The following is a 23674-nucleotide window of genomic DNA, read 5'->3' on the forward strand; positions in this document are numbered from 1 at the left end:
CCAATCTGGCCCAACCCAACAAGTCAACCTTCCTTTCTATGATTTCCCAGTGTACTCTGACCCGCCTTATCAGCTTGTCCTCTGTAAACTGTCTCACTGGTAAAAACCAGGCTCACTGCTTCACTAGCACTTTCTTTTATGAGACTATTTTTCATTGCAACGTCCTCCCATTTTCAGAAACCATTTCAAAGAGGATCTCCTTCACAGAGCTATCACCAAACAAATCTCCTCTCAAATAATGAGGCCCCTCAAAGTCTGGATTTCACAATTTATCCATTATATCCTCTATCAGGTTTCTAGTGAACATGAATAAACAATCTGGCTTTACATTACTTCCTGAAATAGTTTAAACTAGAAAAAAATCATTTGTATGAAAAATTAAACACTGATGGGGAGGAAACTGTAAAGGATGAGAAACAAATTAAGGGCTTGCAAGTTGTTATGATTTTCTGCCTTAGAGATTCCAAACAGAGGTACAGGGAGTAAAAACTCAGGTAAAACTCAATATTCTCCTGGGGCAAAGAGTATGGGGCAATCAAGGCAGACAGGATTATAGAACAGAATGCAAGGAAGAGAGCTGCCCGGAAAGAATACTCCAGAGATCGGATAAGGTTCTCCCTCCAGTATTCAGCTGAGTAAGTATATGTGTCGGGGCAAGAGTCATCCAGACGGAATACAACGAACATTCTGCAAAGCCTACAAAGGACTAGAGCGAGTTCCTCCTCAAGCCAGCAGAGTGGAGAAACATGGGCTTCTGGGGCTTTACGTAGAGGAGACAAAAGGACTTTGCCTCAGGACTGAGGAAGGGTGCACTGTACCATATCATCTCAATAACTATTTAAAATCGTCTGAAAACCTCCAACATCTATTCTTGGTTTTAAAAATCTCTCAGCACATTTCAAAGGAATTTCCTCAAACCTACATTATCTTAGAGCGAAGTCCTATTCCCACGCCTATCACCAAGAACAAAACAAGAATATATATTCTCATCAATTTGACATTTTTTAGAAGTTGTCCACAGAGCAATTACACGAGAAAAGCAATAAAGGCCTGGAAAGGATGAAGTAAACTTAACTTATAGGCAAAATGATAGCTTGTGAAGAAAATGGCACAAAATCTACAGAAAAAAAATCATAGAACTAGCATGTCAATTCATCAAAGGTGCAAGATCAATAATTAGTAATCTGTATTGCTAAATGCTACCAAAAGGCAGAAACTGAAGTTAGGCATCACACAATACAAAACTCTCAGATTGGTACAGGTTTGTCCCACTATCACTTCAACACATGTTAAATAACTAAAAATACTCAATTGAGAAAATAATGATACCACTACATTGACCTAAAAAGGGAAACTACTATACATCCTTTCAATTTATAAACACTCAGATGGAAATGCAGGATTAACGCATTGTGCTCTAACTGCAATATCCCCAGAGTTAGGCTAAGAAGAAACTGGAGATTCATTTTGTAGACTCAGTTGCCATTCAGGAACTGAAAAGGAAAATCAGCACTGGCGTTTATTTAAAAAAAACTCAATAGCATAGACTGAGCTCCTCTTTTTATACAAATGTAACTTGCGCTAACCATTGTACGTGTTTCCTGTGTAAACAATAAGCTGTTTATCTCATGATCATAAACTTTTGAAATAGGGTACAGTTATACAACATGACAACATCAACAAACCACGAGTTTACCAGAGGATAAACACTGAAGTCAACCTAGCAGAAAGCAATACATTCATCTGTAGAGATTCATGAATAATCTACTTATTTAACATTATATTAGCAAAATAATAATGTAAATCTATAGAAAAATATCTTACATGGATTTGACTTTTTCTAATAAATTTTAATTCTTTGCTTCTAACATGAAGGAAAAACTAGCGAGAATATCTGATAGACACTGATCTTAAAATGAGAAAATGGCAGTTAGCAGCCTTGACAGCCAAAGCTGGAAGAATTTTCTCCCTTTATGGGTTTGAGCAAGCCTGGCATATAATCACAAAACTATTCGCTTCTACTTACAGAAGAAGTTTCCACATAACATACATTGCTCTGAGCTGAAGCATGGCAATTTAGTTATAACTTCTTGTCCCCAAAGGCATGTTAACAACTGGCAATTAACTTTTTTTTCTTTTTAGCAGGAGACAGGAAGAAGGATAATCAGGCCATTAAATATTCTAAAGTATATATTCTAAAATATAGTGAAATTATTAGTGCATAATGCCAAAAGCTATAACCCTTTGTGAATACAAATTTTTACATTTGTAGCTACCTAATAATTAATATAGCCATATTTTAATAAGCAGTACCATTAAAAGCAACATAGGAAATGAAAATACAAACTTATAGGCAGAAAGTCTGAGCTTAAGACCCAGTATTTGTTATTAAATGGCTATGTGAACTCAGGGTAACCTAGGTCTTTTAGGATTGAAACATGTGGATTAAAACATATGAATAGAGGGCCAGATGCAATGGCTTAATTGGCTAATCCTCCACATGTAAGTGCCAGCATCCCAAAAGGGTGCCAGTTTGAGTTGTGGCTGCTCCACATAATATTTATGTGTGTGTGTGTGTAATTTTATTTTATTTTTGATGGTGTTTACATAGTTAAGGAGGATGTATGCCTATGAGGAGCGTGGAATAGGGTGGGAGGGTTGAGGAATGGGGGGGAAGTAGATGAGACAACTCATTCCAATCTTTTTTTTTTTTTCTGTATCTGGGGAAAGTGGGGAGAGAAGCAGTGACAGCCACACCCAAGAGCCAAACCGCATTAGAACCCGGGGATAGGCTGCTCCACTTCCCACCCAGCTCCCTACCTGTGGCCTGGGAAAGCAGCAGAGGATGGCCCAAAGCCTTGGAACCCTGTACTCGTATTGGGAGACCCAAAATTAGCTCTTGGCTCCTAGTTTTGGATCCACATAGCTCTCGCCATTGTGGCCATGTGGGGAGTGAACAAGCGGATGGAAGATACTTCTCTCAGTCTCTTTTCTCTGCCCAATAAAAATAAGTAGATCTTTAAAAAATATTTAAGATGGGTCATGATGAATAAAAAGGGGGTTATCAGACATGTAGCATTCCAATAGTAGAACATGGGAGAAAAAAGTATGAGAGAACAGTACATGTGTAGTAGACAATGGAAAATCAAGTTTTCCAGGCATTTGCCTTGCCCCTCCAGCCTTTTAGATGCCACTGCAATGCAGACACAACTATTGTAAGGGTGAATGGGGAAAGGATTAAAGGGCAGCAGGGCAGTTGTGGCAGAGCAACAAGAGACCAGAAACGTAAAGGTGCCCAGTGAAAATACTAGCAAATCATGCATAAGGGATTCGTACCTAAAACACTGGAAGCCTCACTACCCAGTAATAATAATAACCAAATCCAAACCAAAACTGGAAAAGGGATCTGAACAGATATTTCTCGAAAAGTGACATGCAAGTGGCTACAAGCACAAATGAAAATATATTCAATATCTTTATTAATCAAGGAATGTGATTTATAACTTGACCATCTGATAATAGGGAGAAATTTACGAATAGAGGGTTTCCAAGAGAATTAACTATGGGTGTACAGAAGTCAAGGGGTGAAAAAGAAAAAAACACCTAGACTTCACCAATCACCACTTCAGCTGACCCTTGCTAATCTTTCCTATTCGAGCAGAGTAATTTGCATTGCTAATTCCATCATGAATCTGCCTGAGATTTGAGAAAGGTTCTAGGAACGCAAGCCTACTAGGTATCAAATGGCTTTCTTAGTAGTCTGACAATCAAGTTGGCTGTAGTCTGTTTGTTAAGATAGATAACCTGCCACAGCCATTCAAGTCAACCAAATTGCACAGTTTGGTAAGCCATTCACCTCTAATTTATTTCCATTTCCTCTGTCACCTTCCCTGCTTAACTTCTTTGGAAGAAATGAATTTACTGTGTACCTTACTAGCCGATAAATTGCAATATTCAATCTTAGAATTTTTTAAAAAGATTTATTTATTTTTATTGGAAAGGCAAATTTACAGAAAAAACGATAGGCAGAGAAAAATCTTCCGTCCGTTGGTTCACTCCCTAGAGGCCACAATGGCCAGAGCTGAGCTGATGCAAAACCAGGAGCTCCTTCCAGGTCTCCCACATAGGTGTAGGGTACCAACGGCTTGGGCCATCCTCTGCTGTGTTTCCAGGCACAATAGCAGGGAATTGGACTGGATACGAATCAACTGAGGCATGAACCGGTACCCATACAGGATGCTGGCACCCTAGGCAGAAATTTATCTCACTACGTCACAGTGCTGATAAGGATTTTATTAGATTTTGATTTATTTTACTTGAAACAGTTATAGAGTGAGTAAGGGGTGGACAGAAAGAAAGAGAGAGAAAGAGAGAGAGAGAGAGAGAGAGAGAGAGAGATTGATTTTCCATCTACTGGCTCACTCCCCAAATGGTCACAATGGCCACGTTGGCGTCTGTCTGAAGATCAGAGTCAGAAACTTCTGGGAATTCCATGCAGGTGCAACGACTGATCACCTTGGACCATTCTCTGCTGCTTTCTCAGTTCATCAGCAGGAATCGGGATTAGAAGTAGAGTAGCTAGAACTAGAACTGATACCCATATAAGATGTTGGTGCTGCAGGTGGAGGATTAGCCCACTACGGCACTGTGCTAGGCCCTCTCCTCCCAATCCCCGAACAAGGGCTTTTTTTCTTAATTGGAAAGGCAGATGTACAGAGAGAAGGAGAGGCAGAGAAAGATTTTGGGTTTGCTGGTTCATTCTCCAAGTGGCTGCAATGGCCAGGGCTGAGCTAATCTGAAGCCAGGAGTCAGGACCTTCTTATAGGTCTCCCACGTTGCTGCAGAATCCCAGGGCCTTAGGCCGTCCTCTACTGCTTTCCCAGGCCACAAACAGGGAGCTGTAAGGGAAGTGGAGCAATTGGGACATGAAATCCCATATGGGATCCTGGCAATGTGCAAGGCAAGGATTTAGCCACTAGGCTACCACACTGGGCCCAATTGTAGAATTTTTTTAGCCAAATTGCAAATGACAAAGGTGACACATAGAGAACAAATGACCTTCTCAAAGTCACACAAATAGCTAGCAAATAGTACAGCTAGAACTTCAGCTTGGGTGGAATCCCTGTCCGTGTGACTTCGGTGAGGCAGGGCAGAGTCCTCTAGAGTGAGACTGCTCAGGAGAGATGTTCCACTGAGAGAACCTTCAATGCCTCCAGAAACTGTGATTGGTGTTACCGCTAATTTTAAAACAAGAGTAACATTTACACATATTGAACACTTTTTTCTAGCTTGTTCTCTTGACAACAATTCATCTAAGATTAAATCCCAAAAGGAATTGTTAGTGCTTGGCCTCAAAATTGCAGTTTGCGGTAACATCATTTTAACAGACTTTTAAACAGAGAAAACAAGGTCTTTCAAGAGTAATAAAGAGCGCTAGCTCAGAAATGGAAATAATGTAAAAAAAATGAGAACAAAGATCTTCAAGTAATACAAACTTTCAGGTTACCTTTACAATACTGTTTTTCCCACCAGCGTGGAACAGGCTAAAACACAAGAGTTCGGAGCTACCCTTGGTTTGTCAACTACTCTTTTTAAAACTACAGGGCCCAGCAGCGTGGCCTAGCAGCTAAAGTCTTCGCCTTGAAAGCCCCGGGATCCCATATGGGCACCGGTTCTAATCCCAGCAGCTCCACTTCCCATCCAGCTCCCTGCTTGTGGCCTGGGAAAGCAGTTGAGGATGGCCCAATGCATTGGGACCCTGCACCCGCGTGGGAGACCCGGAAGAGTTTCCTGGTTCCCGGCTTCAGATCGGCGCAGCACCAGCTGTTGCGGCTCATTTGGGGAGTGAATCATCGGATGGAAGATCTTCCTCTCTGTCTCTCCTCCTCTCTGTATATCTGACTTTGTAATAAAAATAAATCTTTAAAAAAAAAAAACTAAAGACACTCAGAACACCATTTCCAATGCTTAAAAAATTGTAGCATTATGCACAGCAAAACGTGACTTCATCAACCTCGCCGATGTTTCCAGATCCTTTGCTACACACTCACGTTCATTTGTATGTATATAAAGTATGTAATTTTTTACAAGTGGGAAGAATTATGTAACATATGTTATTATGTGATACTTTTTAGCAGCTCTATTGCCACATCACTCATATATTTCAAGCAATCACTTACAGTGTACAAATAAATGGTATTAGTATATACATACATATGTGAATATCTTTAGAATAATAACTTCATTTCAAAAACAGATTCTTGGCTTTAGCTGTTATCCTCATTTCCACCCAAATTCCCCAACCTGAAGCAAGCACTAGTGTACTTTGTGTCTCTGTAACTGTGCATATTTTGGATATTTCACGCACGTAGGCTTTTGAGAGCAGCCTCTTTCATTTAGCATTTCCAAGGTTCATGGATCCAAGGTACCATGGATCTACCCCTCAGTTTGTGAGTATAGCTGAATCATATTCCATTGTATGATATATTATATTTCCCTGTTAATTTCTTTATTTAGTATCTTACAGTCTTATCTAATTCTTTTTAGGACAGTGTGGCAAAGATTTGATGCAATATAATTAACGTAACCGTTTCCCTAGTGATGCAAAATTTAAAACTTTCTAGTTGTTTCCCATTGTAAAAATAATTTGCCATCTATATAAAATGCAGAGGGTAATTCTTTCTCTTGGTGGAAGAAGGTCTTGTCTCTAGAATAGTAGCTCTAACAGGACAGTTAGCTCTCTGTACCCATTTGTTTAACATCCATGGATTGAACCAAGCATGATTTGAAACTGCAGCTTTCTTTATGATGCTTGTATCTGTGGTAAGCACATATAGATTTTTCTCTTGTCATCATTCTCCTCATCATACAGAGCATGACAGCTATGCACTTACTATATTAGAAAATACACACTACATAGCATTGAAAAGTATATGGAAAGAAGTAATTAGTTTACATATGCATACTAAGATGATTTGAGCACCCAAGGACTTGGTATGAGTGGGGAGAGTGGTTGCAGACTCAATCCCCTGTTGGTAGTAACGGATGACTCTATTCTCCCCAAATACGCATTCATCTGGATATTCAGAAATGTAATTTTTATGGCACTGTTTCCTAGAGATTTTGACATCTCATACAATAAAAACGTCTGTTTTTTTAAAGCCATATAAATCATATGAAAGGAACACCTGAGATTACCTGTAACACCACAGAACTGTGAGTATTGCTCGTAAAGATGCGTGTGGTTCCTGCCTTGGAAGACTGCAAATGGGATGAGAGGCCCATTTCGCTGCTCCCAAGGGACAATTTCATGTGCTGATCTTCCTCTTCCACAAGAGATCTGAAATTTTTTTAAAATAAGAAAGGGAAATTAAAACAGGCATAATTCATCCCAATGAGATTTAAGTAACCATTATTGTCAATTATCTATCTGCAGAATATATTCAACTTTGCTTCACTATTTTAAATTCATGCCACTATACCACAAAATAAATATTTTTTGTAGAATATTATGCATATTTTCTATCTTGGCAGGTATCTAAAACCTTAACTTAAAAATTGACACAGGAACCTGCATGTGGCATAGCAGGTTGTGGCACAGCAAACTGTGGTGCAGTACATTAAGACACCGCCTGTGTTGCCAGCACCCCATATCAGAGCAACAATTAAAGTCCTAGCTGCTTTAACTTCTAATATCTGGGAAGGAAAAAGATGGACCTAGTGATTAGGGTGACTGGCTCCTAGCTTTGATGTGGCCAAGTCCTGATCATTTGGGATGCAGCCATTTCAGAGAGTGAACCAGCCGATGGAAGACTTCTCTCTGTTTTAATGAAAGGCAGTGTTACAAAAACACAAAGAGAGATCTACCATCTAATGGTTCACTCCCCAATCGTTGCAACGGTTGAGGCTAGCTCAGGTCAAAGCCAAGAGCTCCATCCAGGTCTCCCACACGGGTGGTAGGAGCCCAAGCACTTCGGCCATCTTCCCATGCTTTCACAGGCCCATCAGCAAGATCTGGATCAGAAGTGGAACTGTCAGGACATGGAACAGTGGCCATATGGCATGCAAAGGTTGCAGGTGGCAGCTTTACCAGCTATGCCAAGATACCAGCCCCAGGAATTTTTCCCACTGCCTCGACTCTCATGTGCTTTTCAAATTAAAAATCAAAAAATTTTTAAAAATTCGATCAAAATCTATAGTCATAACAGCTATTTAGGGACTGAAAAATTTATTTTGATATTTTAACTAAATAGCAATTGTATTAAATTGTGCTTCTCGCAGTTAAAATTAATTCACATAATCTAATTTAAAAAAAATAAAAATGTGGTGAGCATTTGGTGCAATGGTTAAGACACAACTTGGAATGCCTGAATCCCACATTGGAGTGCTGATTCAAGTCACAGCCCTTCTTGCAATTTAATTTGTTGGTAACATGAGTCCTGCAAAGTAGCTGTGACGACTCCAGAACTTGGGCCTCAGTTTCTGGCCTCCTACAGACCCATTCGTAGATATCATAGGCATTTGGGGAATGAACCAATGAATCAAATATATGTGTGTTCATTTCACTCTTTTTTATGAAGGCAAATTCTAAAAATTAAAAAGATAGATAACTACCACTTATTGAATAGACACTCTGTCAGATACTTGTCGAGAATTTCATACGTATGTGCTCATTTAATTCTTTTAAAAATCCCAAAACAATAGATACTACCAGCATCTCCTTTTGATTACAGATGAAGGTAAGCTAAGGCAGGGTTCAAACAACTACAGTCACAACAATTATGAAACTGGATGGACTAAGCTTTGAACCTCATCTCAACTCGAAAGCTCTCATTGGTAGAAGTCAAATATGGACTGTGATATATTAATACACTACCTCATCTTCTTAGTAATAATTCTAATCAGCCCCATCTGAATATTTCATACTTGAAATCATTTTTTGTAGTAGTGTCTCTCACTTAATTTGGGGTCATTTAGCGAAATATCTATGGCTAGTGGTATTTTCATTGTTTCAAATAAATGGATAAAAATAGATACAAGTTATTTCTGTATCTATATTATAGTAATTGGGGGTATGGCATAAAATGTTTTTATGTTTTTATTTTCATTTCTTCAAAGTAGTTTCTTTTCTATTATTAAATTCTTCACTGTCTCAGATCACACAGTAGCATTATTTTCTCCAATAAGGTTTTTTATTTCTTTTTCATTTCTTCATGGACACATTGGCCATTCTGTAGCACGTTATTTAATTCCATGGTGTTGTAAATTGTTTTTAACTTTATTCCAGTTGATGATTTTTTCTTACGGCTTTTCATTTAAGGAAATGTATAGTAACTGTGTAATGAGACTATCATATCCAGATGTGAAGATAAATTGCAGTAGGCACCTCTACTTCCAAATCAAAGATGGACTCCCAATGAAACTGTTGAATATATCTTGACAACAGGATGCTGGACTGCCTGCCGTTGTCTGTACCCACAATGTCAAGATACACTTAAAATAGCAATGATGCACTTATGACTACTTATGAAGGACTATTGTCATAATATGGGGGGAAATCAGTAGGAAGTAGGGAATTTAGGGAGAAGATAAAGGAAATCCCAGAGCCTACAGAATTTTATCAAAAATTTAAAAACAAAATAGAAGGAAAAAAAAGGAGGAGTGGAGAACCTGCAGTCAATAAGTCACTTAGTTGCACAGAAAATACAGCAACACATTTTATAGTTGAAAGACATCAGTTAGGATATATTGAAAATTCACCATCACAGAATGATTTTGCACTATGCCTTAGTAGCAGCACTGTTTTTCCTCAGGAGTTAGGTGTACAATAATAAAACCGACCCCTGAGCATCAACCTAAGAGCAGAGAGCCCACAGTTCTGTGCTGAGTGTGATAAAATGGCCATAACAAGTAAGGAGGATAATGGACTTTCAAGTGTAAGAACTCTTTCTTTTTTAATCTACAATTTCCTAAATCCTGAACAATTTTTCTAACTAGGCTGTCCAACATCATAACGGTTTCATCTATTTATCCTACCATATCTATAAGCTAAGTGAACTGGTTTTAAAAACAAAAGAGGCTGCAGCACACTTTAATTCTGGCACCAATCCTATGTCTTAAATCCTGCAATAATTAACCAAAATACTGGCCTTAAGGGTGACATCAATTCTTCCTAATAAAACTAGAGCTATGGCATAACCAAAAATGAATTAGTAATATGTAACCATGTTTTATTCAACTCTCATAGATATTTAATAACCAAGAGGATAATTTAAGTAAGATTTTAACAAGTGTAAAAAAATGGATATAGCTTCCCATTGGAGTTTCAGAAATAGCTTGAAAAGAATTAATTCATGATATATAGCATGCACACTCACGCACACTTTTAAATAGCTTTTGTGCACAGCTATTTTAAATTGCAAAATCAATTGGAAAGGTCAGAAGCAGATTGATGTTGGTTGGTAGCCTTAACCAGAAAATTTCTATCATCCAAAAATCTTTTACTAGGATATTCAAGCACGCTGTTTCATGAGTTCTAGTGTTCCATGCACAGCATCTGACATGAGAGGCTTAATATATACCTTCTGAGTAAATATAGAATCTCATTTTGTGGATCATCCCCAAAACACTTCTTTATCACGCAGTGCTTAAAAGACCATTAATTATCATTTTTCTAAAACTGCAGATGTAAAAGGGACTGGAGTTAGCGCTGAAACCACATTGCCCCTGTGACATATCCTGAAAATTGCTTTTTGGAATGAAGTACAGATAACAACTTGCTTACTTGTCATTTGTCTCTTGCTTTTAGAATGAAGAACAGAATGTGAAAATAGAGCCCTTTCTTCACAACATGATATTGCTGGCTTTCTAATTAATTACTCTGAAGGCTGAAAAAGCCTTCACTAAAATTATCATCTTCATAACTTTTTATTGATAACTTTTTGACTTCTCAACATTCAAAAGAGTCCTTGTTATCCCTGCATCAATGACAGGACATGCCATGTCAACCTTCTTAGGATGTTCAAGATTCCCATCTAGCTCTTTTTCATTAAGTTTATTGACTGGACACGAAGAGCATTTTCCTACAACACTGCAAAGGGGCAATACCTGTCTGAAGACCTCAGGGCATAGTCACATCAAACTATATTTAAACGGACGCTTGAGCAATTCCATGAACAAGCACATTTTAAAACCAATATGATATTTTTTTCAAGTCAAAAAAAGGTTGAAGGTCATATAAATATCACTGCTTCTCGATGGGGGATGGGGAGTAGGAATGGGAGGCACTTTTTGCCATCCTTCTGCACCCATACATGTGGCATCATCAGGAGCGGCAATTACTGTCATCTTTTAAGGTGCTGCTAAAATGAACATCCAGCATACACAGAACAGGTCTCCATGTCAAAGATTTTTTTTTTTTCCAGTAAAAAGGTAAAGAATGCTGGAGTTGAAAAATCCCTAATTCTTCCAAGGCTACCTAACAGGCTATCTCTGCTCTCTCCTCAGACTGATCTATTTAAAAGTCAAGTATGAATGGTACATAGGTAAATAATTGCCTTGAAGTTTATAGGACAATTAAGCAGCAAAGCTTTACATAAGATTCTATAAGAATAACAGTTTAATTCTACTTCAAGCAACTGTTATTTGCATTCATTTTCCCATGCTAAGTTGGAATATGTCAAAACCTGTCCAAAGAGTCCCATTATATCAACACTGTAAACCACAGTTCCTGGGAAAGACACTGTTCACCAATGTTCTTTTCTAAAAATCAAGTTTCATTTGGTTGCAGCATTATGCTCTAGGCATACTACTGTCACACTACACTTGCACACCCCACCACTACTAGACACATCTTATTTCAAACAATAATCAACCACAAGGCACAAAAGTCATCTTTCACAATGTGCATGAACCAGTCAACCATGCTTGCTCAAAAAAAATTATGTTTTGAAAGAGAGCATTAGGTTAGAGACAAAACATTAGCTGATCATTTTACTGAACATGTTGTAGACATTGTCAAACTGAACTTATTGACCCTGGCATTTCTTTACACTGTTGTTTGAAGGCGAAAGAAAAAAAGTCTCAAGAACTATCTTCTGTTAAGTGATACCAGCATTGGAGCTACACCTCAAAACTTCCATACCAAATGAAATGTGCAAATGATACAAACACATAATTAAAAAAAAAGTCCAATTTTTCACAGAAAAATGTTCAACTTCATCACAATTCCAGAATATACAATTAAAGCCAAGATTCTACCTTAAAACATATAAAACCATCAAAAAAAAAAAAAAAGAACACATAGTTTGAAAATTGCTAGGGCAAACATACACTAAGTCCCTTCAATCTATATGGAACTGTTCATCCAAATAAATTTTTTTTTTATCTGTTGCAAACAGAAAAGTTTATTTGCGAAGTGACCAGGTGAGCAGCGAAGGGAGAGGAAGGGGAAAGCACCTCTGAAGAGCCGGGAGGTGGGGTGCCTCTCGAAAGACGAGGGAGAGAGAGACACCCCACCCAAATAAATTTTTAAAAGAATTTAAAAACTACTAAGTTGATTAAACCTCTTAGGTTAAATTTGGTAGTATTTAAATATATATATATATATATATATCTTAGTGTAAAGGTTGTTTACTGACATGCTATGCTGTCGAAAACAATTTTTTTATCTGGGTTCAAAGCCACAAATATTTTTCCAATGCCACTTTATTTCCGTATCAAAAAATCTCAAATCCACCGAAACCAATCTCTATATTTTAAGATTGAGACACTGTGTTGACAAATTACAAAATGCATATTAAAATTTTGTGAGTTCTATCACTGCAAATATCAGTTCACGTAATACAGAAAACCAGGTGCAAATTTCTTTGTTAAGAAAAAAGCAATATTTTAATGTTTCTTGGAATTACTAGAATGAATATGAAATGAAACATTGACTTTTCCTGGTACAGTGGTTTTGTGTGCCAACTCATGCTTTGGCACATTAACTTTTCTGGCTCATAGCAAATGAGGAGCAGCACACTGATACAATTACAAACAAAATATTGGTCAATACTTTCCTACATTATAATTTCCAAGGAGAAAAGAAATTAATTTGAGAACAGCTAAAAAGGTAAATGCACATTAACAACACCTCTATTCTCTTTTATTTTAGTTCCCAATTGGTTTCATAATAGTTTTTTTTGCCTACCACTACTTTTAAACAAAGATATTATCTCTAACAATATATTCTAAATATACAATTTCATGGTAACAGAACAGAGATTTTTTAATTAGTATCACAGTTTTCAGATTAATAATATTATCTTAACTGAAAGTCAGTGCTAGCAAGTTAGTTTGGAGCAATAAATAACCAAACAAAACCCATTGGTTAGTCAAGGTACTGAGTCATGCTTTCCACCACCCATAAAGCAGGGAAAAAAATACATATTTCTCACACTCACAATTTAAAGAGAAAATCAAGAAAAATGTTTTCTTCAAAGAAGCACTCCCCCTCCATTTGTTTTTTTCTGCTCGGAAACAGAGAAGTGTCTGCTAGCAACAGCATTTGCTAAATGAAAAATTTCTTGTGCTAAAGTTGCATGGCAGGTGGAGGAGAAATTTCGCCACCTGTTCTCATACTAATTTGAATTTGAGTGCTAAATCTGTCAAGGTATTTCCCCCCACCCTTGAGAAATAAATGAAAAAAACTTAAGATGGTGGAGGTCATTGGTTTTCAGATAGATTCAAACTATACACACTGCAATAATTTCTAAAGATTTTCAGCTTTTCTATTTCTTTCCTTTCTCGTGTCTCCCAAAGTTATATCACACATTTGTACATGCACACACATACACACCACAATTTGCATTATGAATAACGATGAAAAATGCTTTAAAAAAATCAGAAATGAAGTTTCCAGTTCATGCAATTTCTTTAAAATAATCCTGCCATTCGTTAAAATGAAAACAAAAACAAAAACGAACTGTACAACTTCATTTACTGAAAGAGCTGTCTCCCCACTGAAACATTTCCATTATCATTACCCAGGCAATTTCAAATATCATAGCAACTCTTCTTAAGGTAGATATTAGTTGCTGTATAATAAACTAGGGAGAATGTACCTTCTTGAGATATTTGCCTAAAAGAAATAATGCTAAATCTTGTCAGTGAACTGTACTTTTAATCACATTAATATTAGTACATTATTGTCTGCTTGAAATGCTTTCACCACTAGAAATCTTTAATATCGATTTTCTTAAGAAAAAAAAAAAGTTGCTCTCTTTCCAAAGCTTTCTTTTCCACTGCAACAATACTGCAGTGAACAAACAAAAATCAAGATAATAGGGGACTAGCATGAAATTTTTTTTTCAAAGTAAAGAAGCTATTCTGTTGGCCTCTGATATATGTGTGTCTATCATATTTAAAATAGAATTGCATTAAGAAATAGCTTCTGTCCATTTTAACAAGGGAATAAGATCATTTACCCAGCACCTGCTGTGTACTTGGCATTGTGCCAGGCATGTTCCAGTATGCTACTTGATCCTCATAGCAATCCCATTTTAAAGACAGGGAACTGATGCTCAGAGAATTTAAGACCTCATCATGAATCTACTATGATTTGAATCCACATTGTTCCCATTGCGAAAAGCCTAAAAAATGCAAATTAGATAGCAAAAACAATAAAGCAATTCACCTTACAATGCTTAATTTCTAAATACTAGGAGGATATCAGAAAGATATATTCTGATAGAGGGAAGCAACTTTTTTCGTTTAATTCCATTTAAATTACCTACTGCTATCACTCTCTCTATTTCCATAAAAACAATATCAATAGCAAAAAGTCTTTAATATCATTCTCCCAACACAGTTGGGGCAGGGAAGTAGCACACTCTAGAGTATAACTCAGATCAAACATAGAAAGAATTTTACATCACTAACAGCAGCATTTAAAAGAATAGATTCTGAATTCCAATGCCAGCCATCACAATTACAGAAATAGCACTATGACACAGATGAGGGAATTGGGCTAGACAAATGGAATGACAAATGATACTCCATTATATAACTATAAGGGGAGGAAAGTTAATTATCCAAACCAAAAAGCATTTGCACTGAATACCTCAATTCTGTCCTTGAAAAACTTAAAAATTAATGTCTACTCCCTATAGCCACTGTATTTCAAGACTTAGGTCTCCCTTCATCTTCTAAAATCTATGTACCAATTAAATTACATCAAGTCTCATGAATCTTGACCAACAAACTCCTCTACTTGGGAAGCCTGGTTTAAATATTTTCCATTCCTCGCATTTCTTTTAATATTTTGATAGCAACAAGATGGCAAGATGGCTAGGTAGGTAGGATAGGTATATAAGATGGGTAGGTAAGTAGGAGGCTATATCAGAATCTGTTCTATTTCCTAAAACAGAATAGTAGGAAATAAATTTCCAAATGTTAAGCCCATACCTACTATTCAGAAAAAACTAAAACACATAAGGTGAAATACATACAAATGGTAAAGGTTTGGAGGATGGTAGCACATAGAAGTCTTAGAGGAAACAGCATATGTGCCTAACACTGTTAGCAATGCCCTTCATAGCACAGAGGACACAGCATCTTCTGGCCACACATCCGCCCCCTGGAAAGGGTGCTGCACTCTACAGCCAGCACTGGGGTTGCCCACGGACAGGTCTTGTTATACCTGGTGATTCGAGTTTGCCTTCTTCAATCCCCACATGAAGAAACTTCAGGGTACACTCAAATCTCGAATGCTCAGGCCAACTTTCTTTAGAGGAGCTTTACTTCCAGCCAATTTGTTAACGAAGGTGTTACTTTACTCCCATTATCTTTAGTTCATCAACTCTGAAATTTGACTATTGTGCTATGGTGAATTTAAATTGAAAAGCATGTTACAAATGAATTGAGTTTTGCCTGCCTAAAATTTCAGTTTATTAAATATTCAAACATCCAAGTTATCCAATTTTAGAATTTATTATAGTCTGATTCCACAAACTTCAAACTAATTAGAATTCACTGGGACAAATTCATTTGAGAATGGCAGCATCATTAATCAAGTGACTAAAAAATGGTAAAAATCCTATCCTTTTCTAAATTTCTGCATTATATCCTTACAAAGTCAACTCATGTCAAGGAATTAAAGGAATATTTCTTTCTCTTTTAAAAGGAGATATAAAAAAGAATGACTTATAAAATAATAACCATTGCATCCCATGCTTTAAGATATACAATTGGCAGCTGTAAGAGTCCCACTAACTTCATGTAGTCAAAGCCTGCAATAAATATAGCAAATCTCAGGCTTGATTTTGCAACAAGCGAGAGCAGTCTTTGGTTACTTCAGTGAATGCAGAACATTCCAGTACTGAATCAATCATCTGGTTTTCATCTGTTTTAATATGGCAGTGGGTGTTTTCTGAAGAGGGGATGATATTAGCCAACAAATAAACAAATGAGCAGAAGACAGCCTTTCAACCTACAGGGTTTGGGAATCACTCTTATGGAAGTCCGCTCAGGTACAGAGTTTGTAGAAGCAAAAAGTCTATCATTTCTCTTAACAAAATTATTATTCATTTTGTGCATCCTTCTCACCATTCAAGATATTTTTTTTTAGTAAAACTGTGTTGCAAGACTTTAATTTGTATCATGCTGCCAAAAGAGAAATAGGCTTTGTTGGGCTTAAGTTCTCAGCTTGTTAGAACATGAAAACGAAATAAAAAATCTTTACTATCACATCTGGCTCATTCACTTAGCTACATAATCGTCATTCTTTAAGAATATAAATATATATATATAGTTAATATAATAGTGAACAGATATTTAATACAATGATATATATATATATATAATATCTTGGCAATAGTTTCTTATATTTTCTCCTAAAATATTATCAGGACCCAACATTTAACTACATTCTTCAAAAACAATTTTAACCAAGATCACTGTAATGGTCAGTTCCATATCACAAAGTAACTTCATGATCTACCTATAGAAAAGTCTACCAATACGAATGGACTCAGAACTCCAACTACAGGGAAAATCACAGCATCTGTGGTCTGACCTTGGAGTCCATGTGTTAGAACTGGGTCTCCTTGGCTGTTGAAGCATGTGCAGTGGACAGCATGCCCATATGCACACAAGGGACATGACAACCAGTTCATTGAGGCCTGCAGAGGATGCCTAGAACCATGAAGGGCAGAACAAATTGGACAGCTCTCCCAGCCAAGCTTTGACAGCTAGTATCTGGGTGAGTGGAGACTAACGTGGACCGTGTAACCAATGGGCCTTATAAGGATTTTGTTAACGTTGGAGCAATGAAATCAGCAGCATCTCAGAACTATCAAAACCACTTAAGCAGTAAGCCTCGGAACATGCTCTACATCAGGGGCCCTGGGATGACATTGGGTGTCTGTCCCCCATATCTGGGTATTGGGGCGGTTGGGCTGCTAGGAGAGGCTCTCTCCCCTTCTCCCTCACTTTCCTCAGATGCAGGAAAGAAAAACGAGATTGAAAGCAGTTGTCTTACTTACTTTTCCCTATTCCTGGACCCTTCCCATCCTAATCAGTCGTCCACATGTGCATACATCCTTCTTAACTATGTAAACATCATCAAAAGTAAAAGAAAAGTCTACCAATGTGAATAGTAAAGATAACTGTACAAAAAATATCATCTGAGGTCTGGTACTGATGCAGTTTACTCTAAAAATGAAGCCATTTATAAAGTATTTGTGCCATTACCATATATGATTACCAAAACTATTAAAACTTATCAAAATTTGTATGTGTTCTCAGACGGCAAATTAGTAACTGGAGGATCAGAGCACAAAATATTAATCATCCTGGGAATTTGCATCTTTTGGGGAAATTCATTTCTTTTTAAAGATATCATGGGCTCCACTGAAAGAGGGTTACACGCTCTTGGGGCAGAATAGAGCTGATATAGATAGACTGTATTTTGATGATAGGATACAGTAGGCATTAAATGCTCAAATTTCCAAGCTGGTCAGATGGCAAGTTTAAACAGAGAATAACTGGAGCATTTTTAGATTGCATATGCATGTGTTTTCAAGAAGCAACTTATAAATTATAAAATAGTAATAAAAATCAACTTAATCTGAGATTAATGGAAATAAAAATATTTATTTTCTTCCTTTTTAAAGATTTACTTGAAAGTCAGAGTTAGAAAGATGCACACACATGAGAGAGAGAGGAAGGGGGAGAGAGAGAGAAAGAGAGAGAGAGGAAACAGAGATCACAACTACTGGCTGCTGGCCAGGCCAAACCCAGGAGCCTGGAACTCCACCCAGGCCTCCTAAGCAAGTGGTCAGGGCCCCAGGTCATCTTCTTCTGCTTCTCCAGGAACATAAGCAGACAGCTGGATCAGAAATGGAACAGCTACAACATGAACTGGCGCCTAGATGGGATGCTGGCATTGCAGGAGGCAGGTTTTACCCAGAATACCACACTGACCTCTTTTCTTCTTGTATACAGTCTGTTAAAACAGTGTTTCACACTCAAAATTGCAGCCTTCTTAAAAAACTGTTTTATAGAAAGATACTACATCTCATGTATTTCATATATACAGTTTCAACTCCATAAATATATTTCCCTCTCTTCTTCCTTATCCCCTCTTTTTATTCTTTTAATTTTTTATAATAACATATTTGGCCTATACTTTGTAGTCACAGGCTTAGCCCTCTGCTAAATAAAGAATTCAACAAGTAGAAAGACTGATGTTCCACAGGAATACAGACAAGGGCTATCAACAATGATCACACCTCAAGATTGCAATCTGACTCTCAGGGTGAAAGGAAGAAACAGACACAGCGAGAGAAGTTACCATGTAGTGTTGAAGCTTAATTTTGCCGAATTTGGCAGATTCTGGGATAGCCTAAACTGGCTTATAACTCTACCAAGGGATATGCCAACAGCTGAGGTGCAGAACAGTTTTAGGAGGGGTATACAGAGAAATCTTCAATACCTTAGTGAGGAGTAACTAATCTTTGTGTCCTACCTAGTAAGGCAAGTGTGAGTCCACGCTGACTGTTTCCTGTCTGGTTCCAAGCTTTCCTTGTTGTTCTCTGTCTATCTATTCCAATTTGTGTGTGTGTGTGTGTGTGTGATGCTAAAACGAAAATAGACACGAGAAAGCTGAATAGTACCCTATAGCCATTTTAAGGTGTATAGCAGCCAGTTCTGTGTATAAACTAAAATTGAAATGTCAATGAAATAATCACAGGATGTGGTTAAGGACTTGCATTTTTAAAACAGATTTGTTACTCAATACCATGTTAATTAATCCCATAATGCTGTAAATTGTTGTTGACGTCATGTTGTGGCTTTCAATTGATCGGGATGATATTCTGCCAGCTCTGCTTTCAGACTAGAGATGGTTTCCCCAAGAAACCATTGAATTTATCTGGACAATAAGATGCTGGACTCTGTGCTTGGTATACTCTTGCAATGAAAGAATCTTGACTGAATTTGAACTGTAATACTGCAACAATGTGGAGGCATCCACCATGGGGGGAGGGTATGGGGAGGGGTTGGGGGAATCCCAGAGCCTATGAGACAGTGTCACATAATGCAATGTAATCAATAAAAAATTTTTTTGAAATGTTAAAATAAAAAAAAAAGAAGTTACCATGTAGGTGAAAGGAACAGGCAGTGATTCAGCTACTTGGAAAATTCTACTTAAATGCTAGCACCCTCACTTACTCTATCACCATGAGCTACTTAGAGAACTATTTGTTAAATATTCATAACCATTCTTTGTAATTAGTCGGCTACTCTCAATTGAAACTAATTTGATCCCATATTTCTGAATAACCATTAATGGAAGTTTTTTCTAGTCAAAGAATTGTCAGCAATCAGAAATGTATTCTGATGTTCTATTATGCAGCTAAGAGAGCCATGGATAGCATATTTAGGATTCTAAAGACAATTGCTATCATGGAAATACTTTGGTTATACCCTGCATCTTCATCTCCCAAGTCAAACCGACTGTCAGGGCCTACTGACTCTCTAGACTGCTCCTTCCTGCACTTCCTCTCTACTCTCACTGCTACTGCCACGCTTCTTGTCTCTATTTTCTCTTGCCCAAATTCAGTTATGATTATTCATTTCATATATATTATGGTATGGATTATTTTTATATATTCTGATTTTACCTTTAGCTTAGAAAATCACTACTTTGTCCAGAAGTAGTCAATGATTCATTGCTTGCTGAATAATAACCAAATCTTACATTCTCAGATTCATGACTTCTTGGCCGAGCCATTCTTAATCAGGCATTCCAGCAGCTCACTCACAACAAAGATGCATTTAATGCTTAGAGAATATTTACAATTTATCAGTTACTTTGTTCTAGAATACGTGTTTTCATCTTCACACTAATGACTTTTTGTTTACTGCTTTGAGTAAGGTGCACAAGTCATTTTGGTTCAACATTTTTGAACATTTCAACAATTAAAAACAGTCGCTTAAAATCTACCATCTGCTAAACTTTTGAGATTAGGTTGGACTGCTTTTAAATGTTAATTTTATTTGTTTTAATATTTATCTATTTATTTGAAAGTCGAAATTACAGAAAGAGACTGAGGGAGAAACAGAGAGGTGTGCAGGTTCATCCTCCAAAGGGCTGCAACAGCCAGGGCTGGATCAGGCTGAAGCCAGCAGCTAGGAGCTTCATCCAGATCTAACACACGGGAGGCAGGTGCCTAAGCACTTAGCCCATCTCCTGTTGCTTTCCTAGGACATAAGCAGGGAGCTGGATCAGAAGGACAGCACAAATGATTACCCATATGTGACGGCAATGCTGCAGACAGCAGCTTAACTAGCTATGTGCCATGTGCCGGACCCTAAATGTTATTTTAAAAATAATAATTATGTGCTGATATAAAATGTTTTTCCTAAACACTAGCCAGAATTCCTTTGTATCATTCATTTTCTTTCAAACTATATACGTATACATATGTATAAATAAACACATTATCATTTAACTGCAAACACGCTAGCTTCAAACCATAAATGTGCCTTAAATACTTTTTCCAAATTTGATAAAGAGTAAATGAAAATAAATAACTCCTAAATAACAGCTACAATCTTGGAACAGGTTAGAATCCTAAAAAAATCACAATGACTAAAGAGTTTGGGTCACGGGTAAACTGCTTCTGCAAATCATCTCAAAGCTGCCTGCATCTTAAAAGGCAAATATATATGAAATGACTAGCATCTCAGTTTTTATTCATGTCTGCATTTTATGTGATTAGGTACACTTAAACAAGTGCTGCATTCAATACATGTGTATCTATTTTATAAGACTTGGAGCACACTAGAAGTTTTAATAGTAGAACCCACTTTCATGACACTTTGAAAACAATCCCAGCACATAATGCTGTCACTGGATAATTCCGTTCAATAAGATTTCCGGGAAACTGGTTGCAAGGGTTGAGAACTGCCTTTGCAATGCTGAAGGTAACATTCAGGGACAAAACAAGTGCAGGTGATTTGCCTTGCAGTTAAAACATCACTTGTGATGCTTACAGCTGCATCACAGTGCTGAGGTCAGAGTCTCAGCTCTGCCTCAGATTCCAGCGTCCTTGGAAATGTGCACCCTGGGACTTGGACACCTGCCACCAAGTGGGGAACGGAGACTGAACTCCCAGATTCTGCCTTTGACTTGGTCCAACCCCAACGGTTGCATCCATTTGGGGAGGAAACCAGCAAATGAAAGCTTCCTCCCTCCCATTCAAATAAAAATAAATAAGCATTGTATTCAAAGAACAAAACTATAGGCCCAGAGATTGAGAAACACAGTTTAGCAACCTTTGTCCTATAGCCATATGGAACCGAATTTTGTCTATGATGGGAATGAGCACAAAATAGATTCTCCCTTACAGCCTCAGCCCCTGCTGACACTTTTGGGTAAGCCCAGTGATGCTGAGACCAAATTTCTGACCCCCTAAGACTGTAAGAAAATAGTTATGTTTTTTAGGCCACAAGTGTACAGTAATTTCTATGATAGCAATAGAAAACTTTTTTTTTCTATTTTCAAGATTTATTTTTATTGGAAAAGCAGATCTTTACAGAGAGAAGGAGAGAAAGGAAGATCTTCCTTTCACTGATTCCTCCCCCAAGTGGCCACAGTGGACAGAGCTGAGTCAATCAAAGCCAGGAGCCTGAAGCTTCTTCCCAGTCTCCCACACGGGTGCAGGGTCCCAAGGCTTTAGACCATCCTCGACTGCTTTCCCAGGCCACAAGCAGGGAGCTGGATGAAAGTGGAGCAGTCAGGATACGAACTGGTGTCCATATGGGTGTGTGCATGTGAGGCGAGGACTTCAGCCACTAGGCTCTGCACTGAGCTCAGCAATAGAAAACTAAAACTTGGAGGGGTTTTTCATTTCATTGAGTGCTTACCCACAATTAAGTAATGGGATGGTAATGTCCAAGACAAAATGCAACAAATACAGACTGGCTGGAGTAGTATCTCCAAAAAGTTCAATAAAATCAAGCACATCAACCACAGCACTTTCCATGGTAGAATTATTAGGGTGAAAATGGTGGGTAAACAAAGGCAGCAGAAAGGTGTTTCAACAAACTATGAAAGCAAAAGCAATAATGAAGTTAACCACAACATCATATCAGCAAGTCTAGATAAATTACCCAGGGTTTTCCTACAACTTCACCACTTGACAGTATGCAAGTAAATCTCTCTAGCCTCTTTTTATACCAGCATTCAGTCGAACAAACTTCTACCATCTCTCCTACTTCATTTTTCCTTTAATTGTGGTAAAATATTTCCAGGGTCAATGTCGCAACAATGCAAGTTTAACAAGCATGCCCAGTGCCGTCATCCCATATGGGTGCTGGTCTAAGTCCCAGCAGCATCACTTACAATTCAGCTACTCCTGATGCTCCTGAGAAAGCAATAAAAGATGGTCCAAGTGCTTGGGCTGTTGCTACCCAGGTGGGAGACCTGGAAGTAGGTGCACATTCCTGGCTTTGGCCTCAGCCAGCCCCACCCATTGCAGCTATAGAAGGGTTCCCTCTGTCTGTCTCTCCTCTGTGTAATTCTGCCTTTAAATTAAGTAAATAAATCCTCAAAAAGAAATATTTATTAGATGGCATGAAAGTAACAAAAGCCTACAAAAATAAAGATTATAGAGAAGCCAAGAGATTTGAAGCCAAGTAAACTTGTGTTTTAATTCTGGCTTAAGGCTTTACTTGATAAAATGGCAAAATCGTAAAATTTTACTTGTAAAATTGAGCAAGTTAATCAACTTCTGAGTCTATGTTCTTACATGCAAAACAGGGGAGGACATACAGTGAAGAGGAAGTTTTATGCAAGAAGTGTAGCACTTTCAAAGCAGCACTAAATAAATAGTGTTTAACTATGCTAAACAAGGACATATTTAAAATAGGAATTAGAGATTGGTACTGTGGCATAGAGAGCTAAGATCCAGCCTGCAACACTGGCATCCATGGGGGGGTCAGACATCCAAAACAAATTTGGATAATCTTGCCAGCTAGTAACCTGCACTACAATCCTCTCTTGTGATGTTACTGAGGGCAGCAGCCACAGTTTCTAGTCTGTTCCACGACTGTGAGACTCTACAATGTGCTGTGCTACTAAGCTACGATGTTCAGAGTGTTACATGTGCATCCTTTAAAAACAATATTT

General features: G+C 37.7%; 1 protein-coding gene across 7 annotated transcripts in view; it reads right to left on the reverse strand.

The window, feature by feature from the left end:
- KLHL13 (kelch like family member 13) overlaps positions 1-23674 on the reverse strand; it is a 170465-nt gene that overhangs the window by 27158 nt on the left and 119633 nt on the right. For all 7 annotated transcript variants that reach the window (XM_058658642.1, XM_058658639.1, XM_058658638.1 and 4 more), the window contains one exon: positions 7198-7339. In XM_058658642.1, the coding sequence (XP_058514625.1) occupies positions 7198-7311 (114 nt within the window). In that variant the 5' untranslated portion in view covers positions 7312-7339. The remainder of the gene's footprint in view (positions 1-7197; positions 7340-23674) is intronic.

Source organism: Ochotona princeps, chromosome X, assembly GCF_030435755.1.
Source record: "Ochotona princeps isolate mOchPri1 chromosome X, mOchPri1.hap1, whole genome shotgun sequence".
NCBI classification, from domain to species: domain Eukaryota; kingdom Metazoa; phylum Chordata; class Mammalia; order Lagomorpha; family Ochotonidae; genus Ochotona; species Ochotona princeps.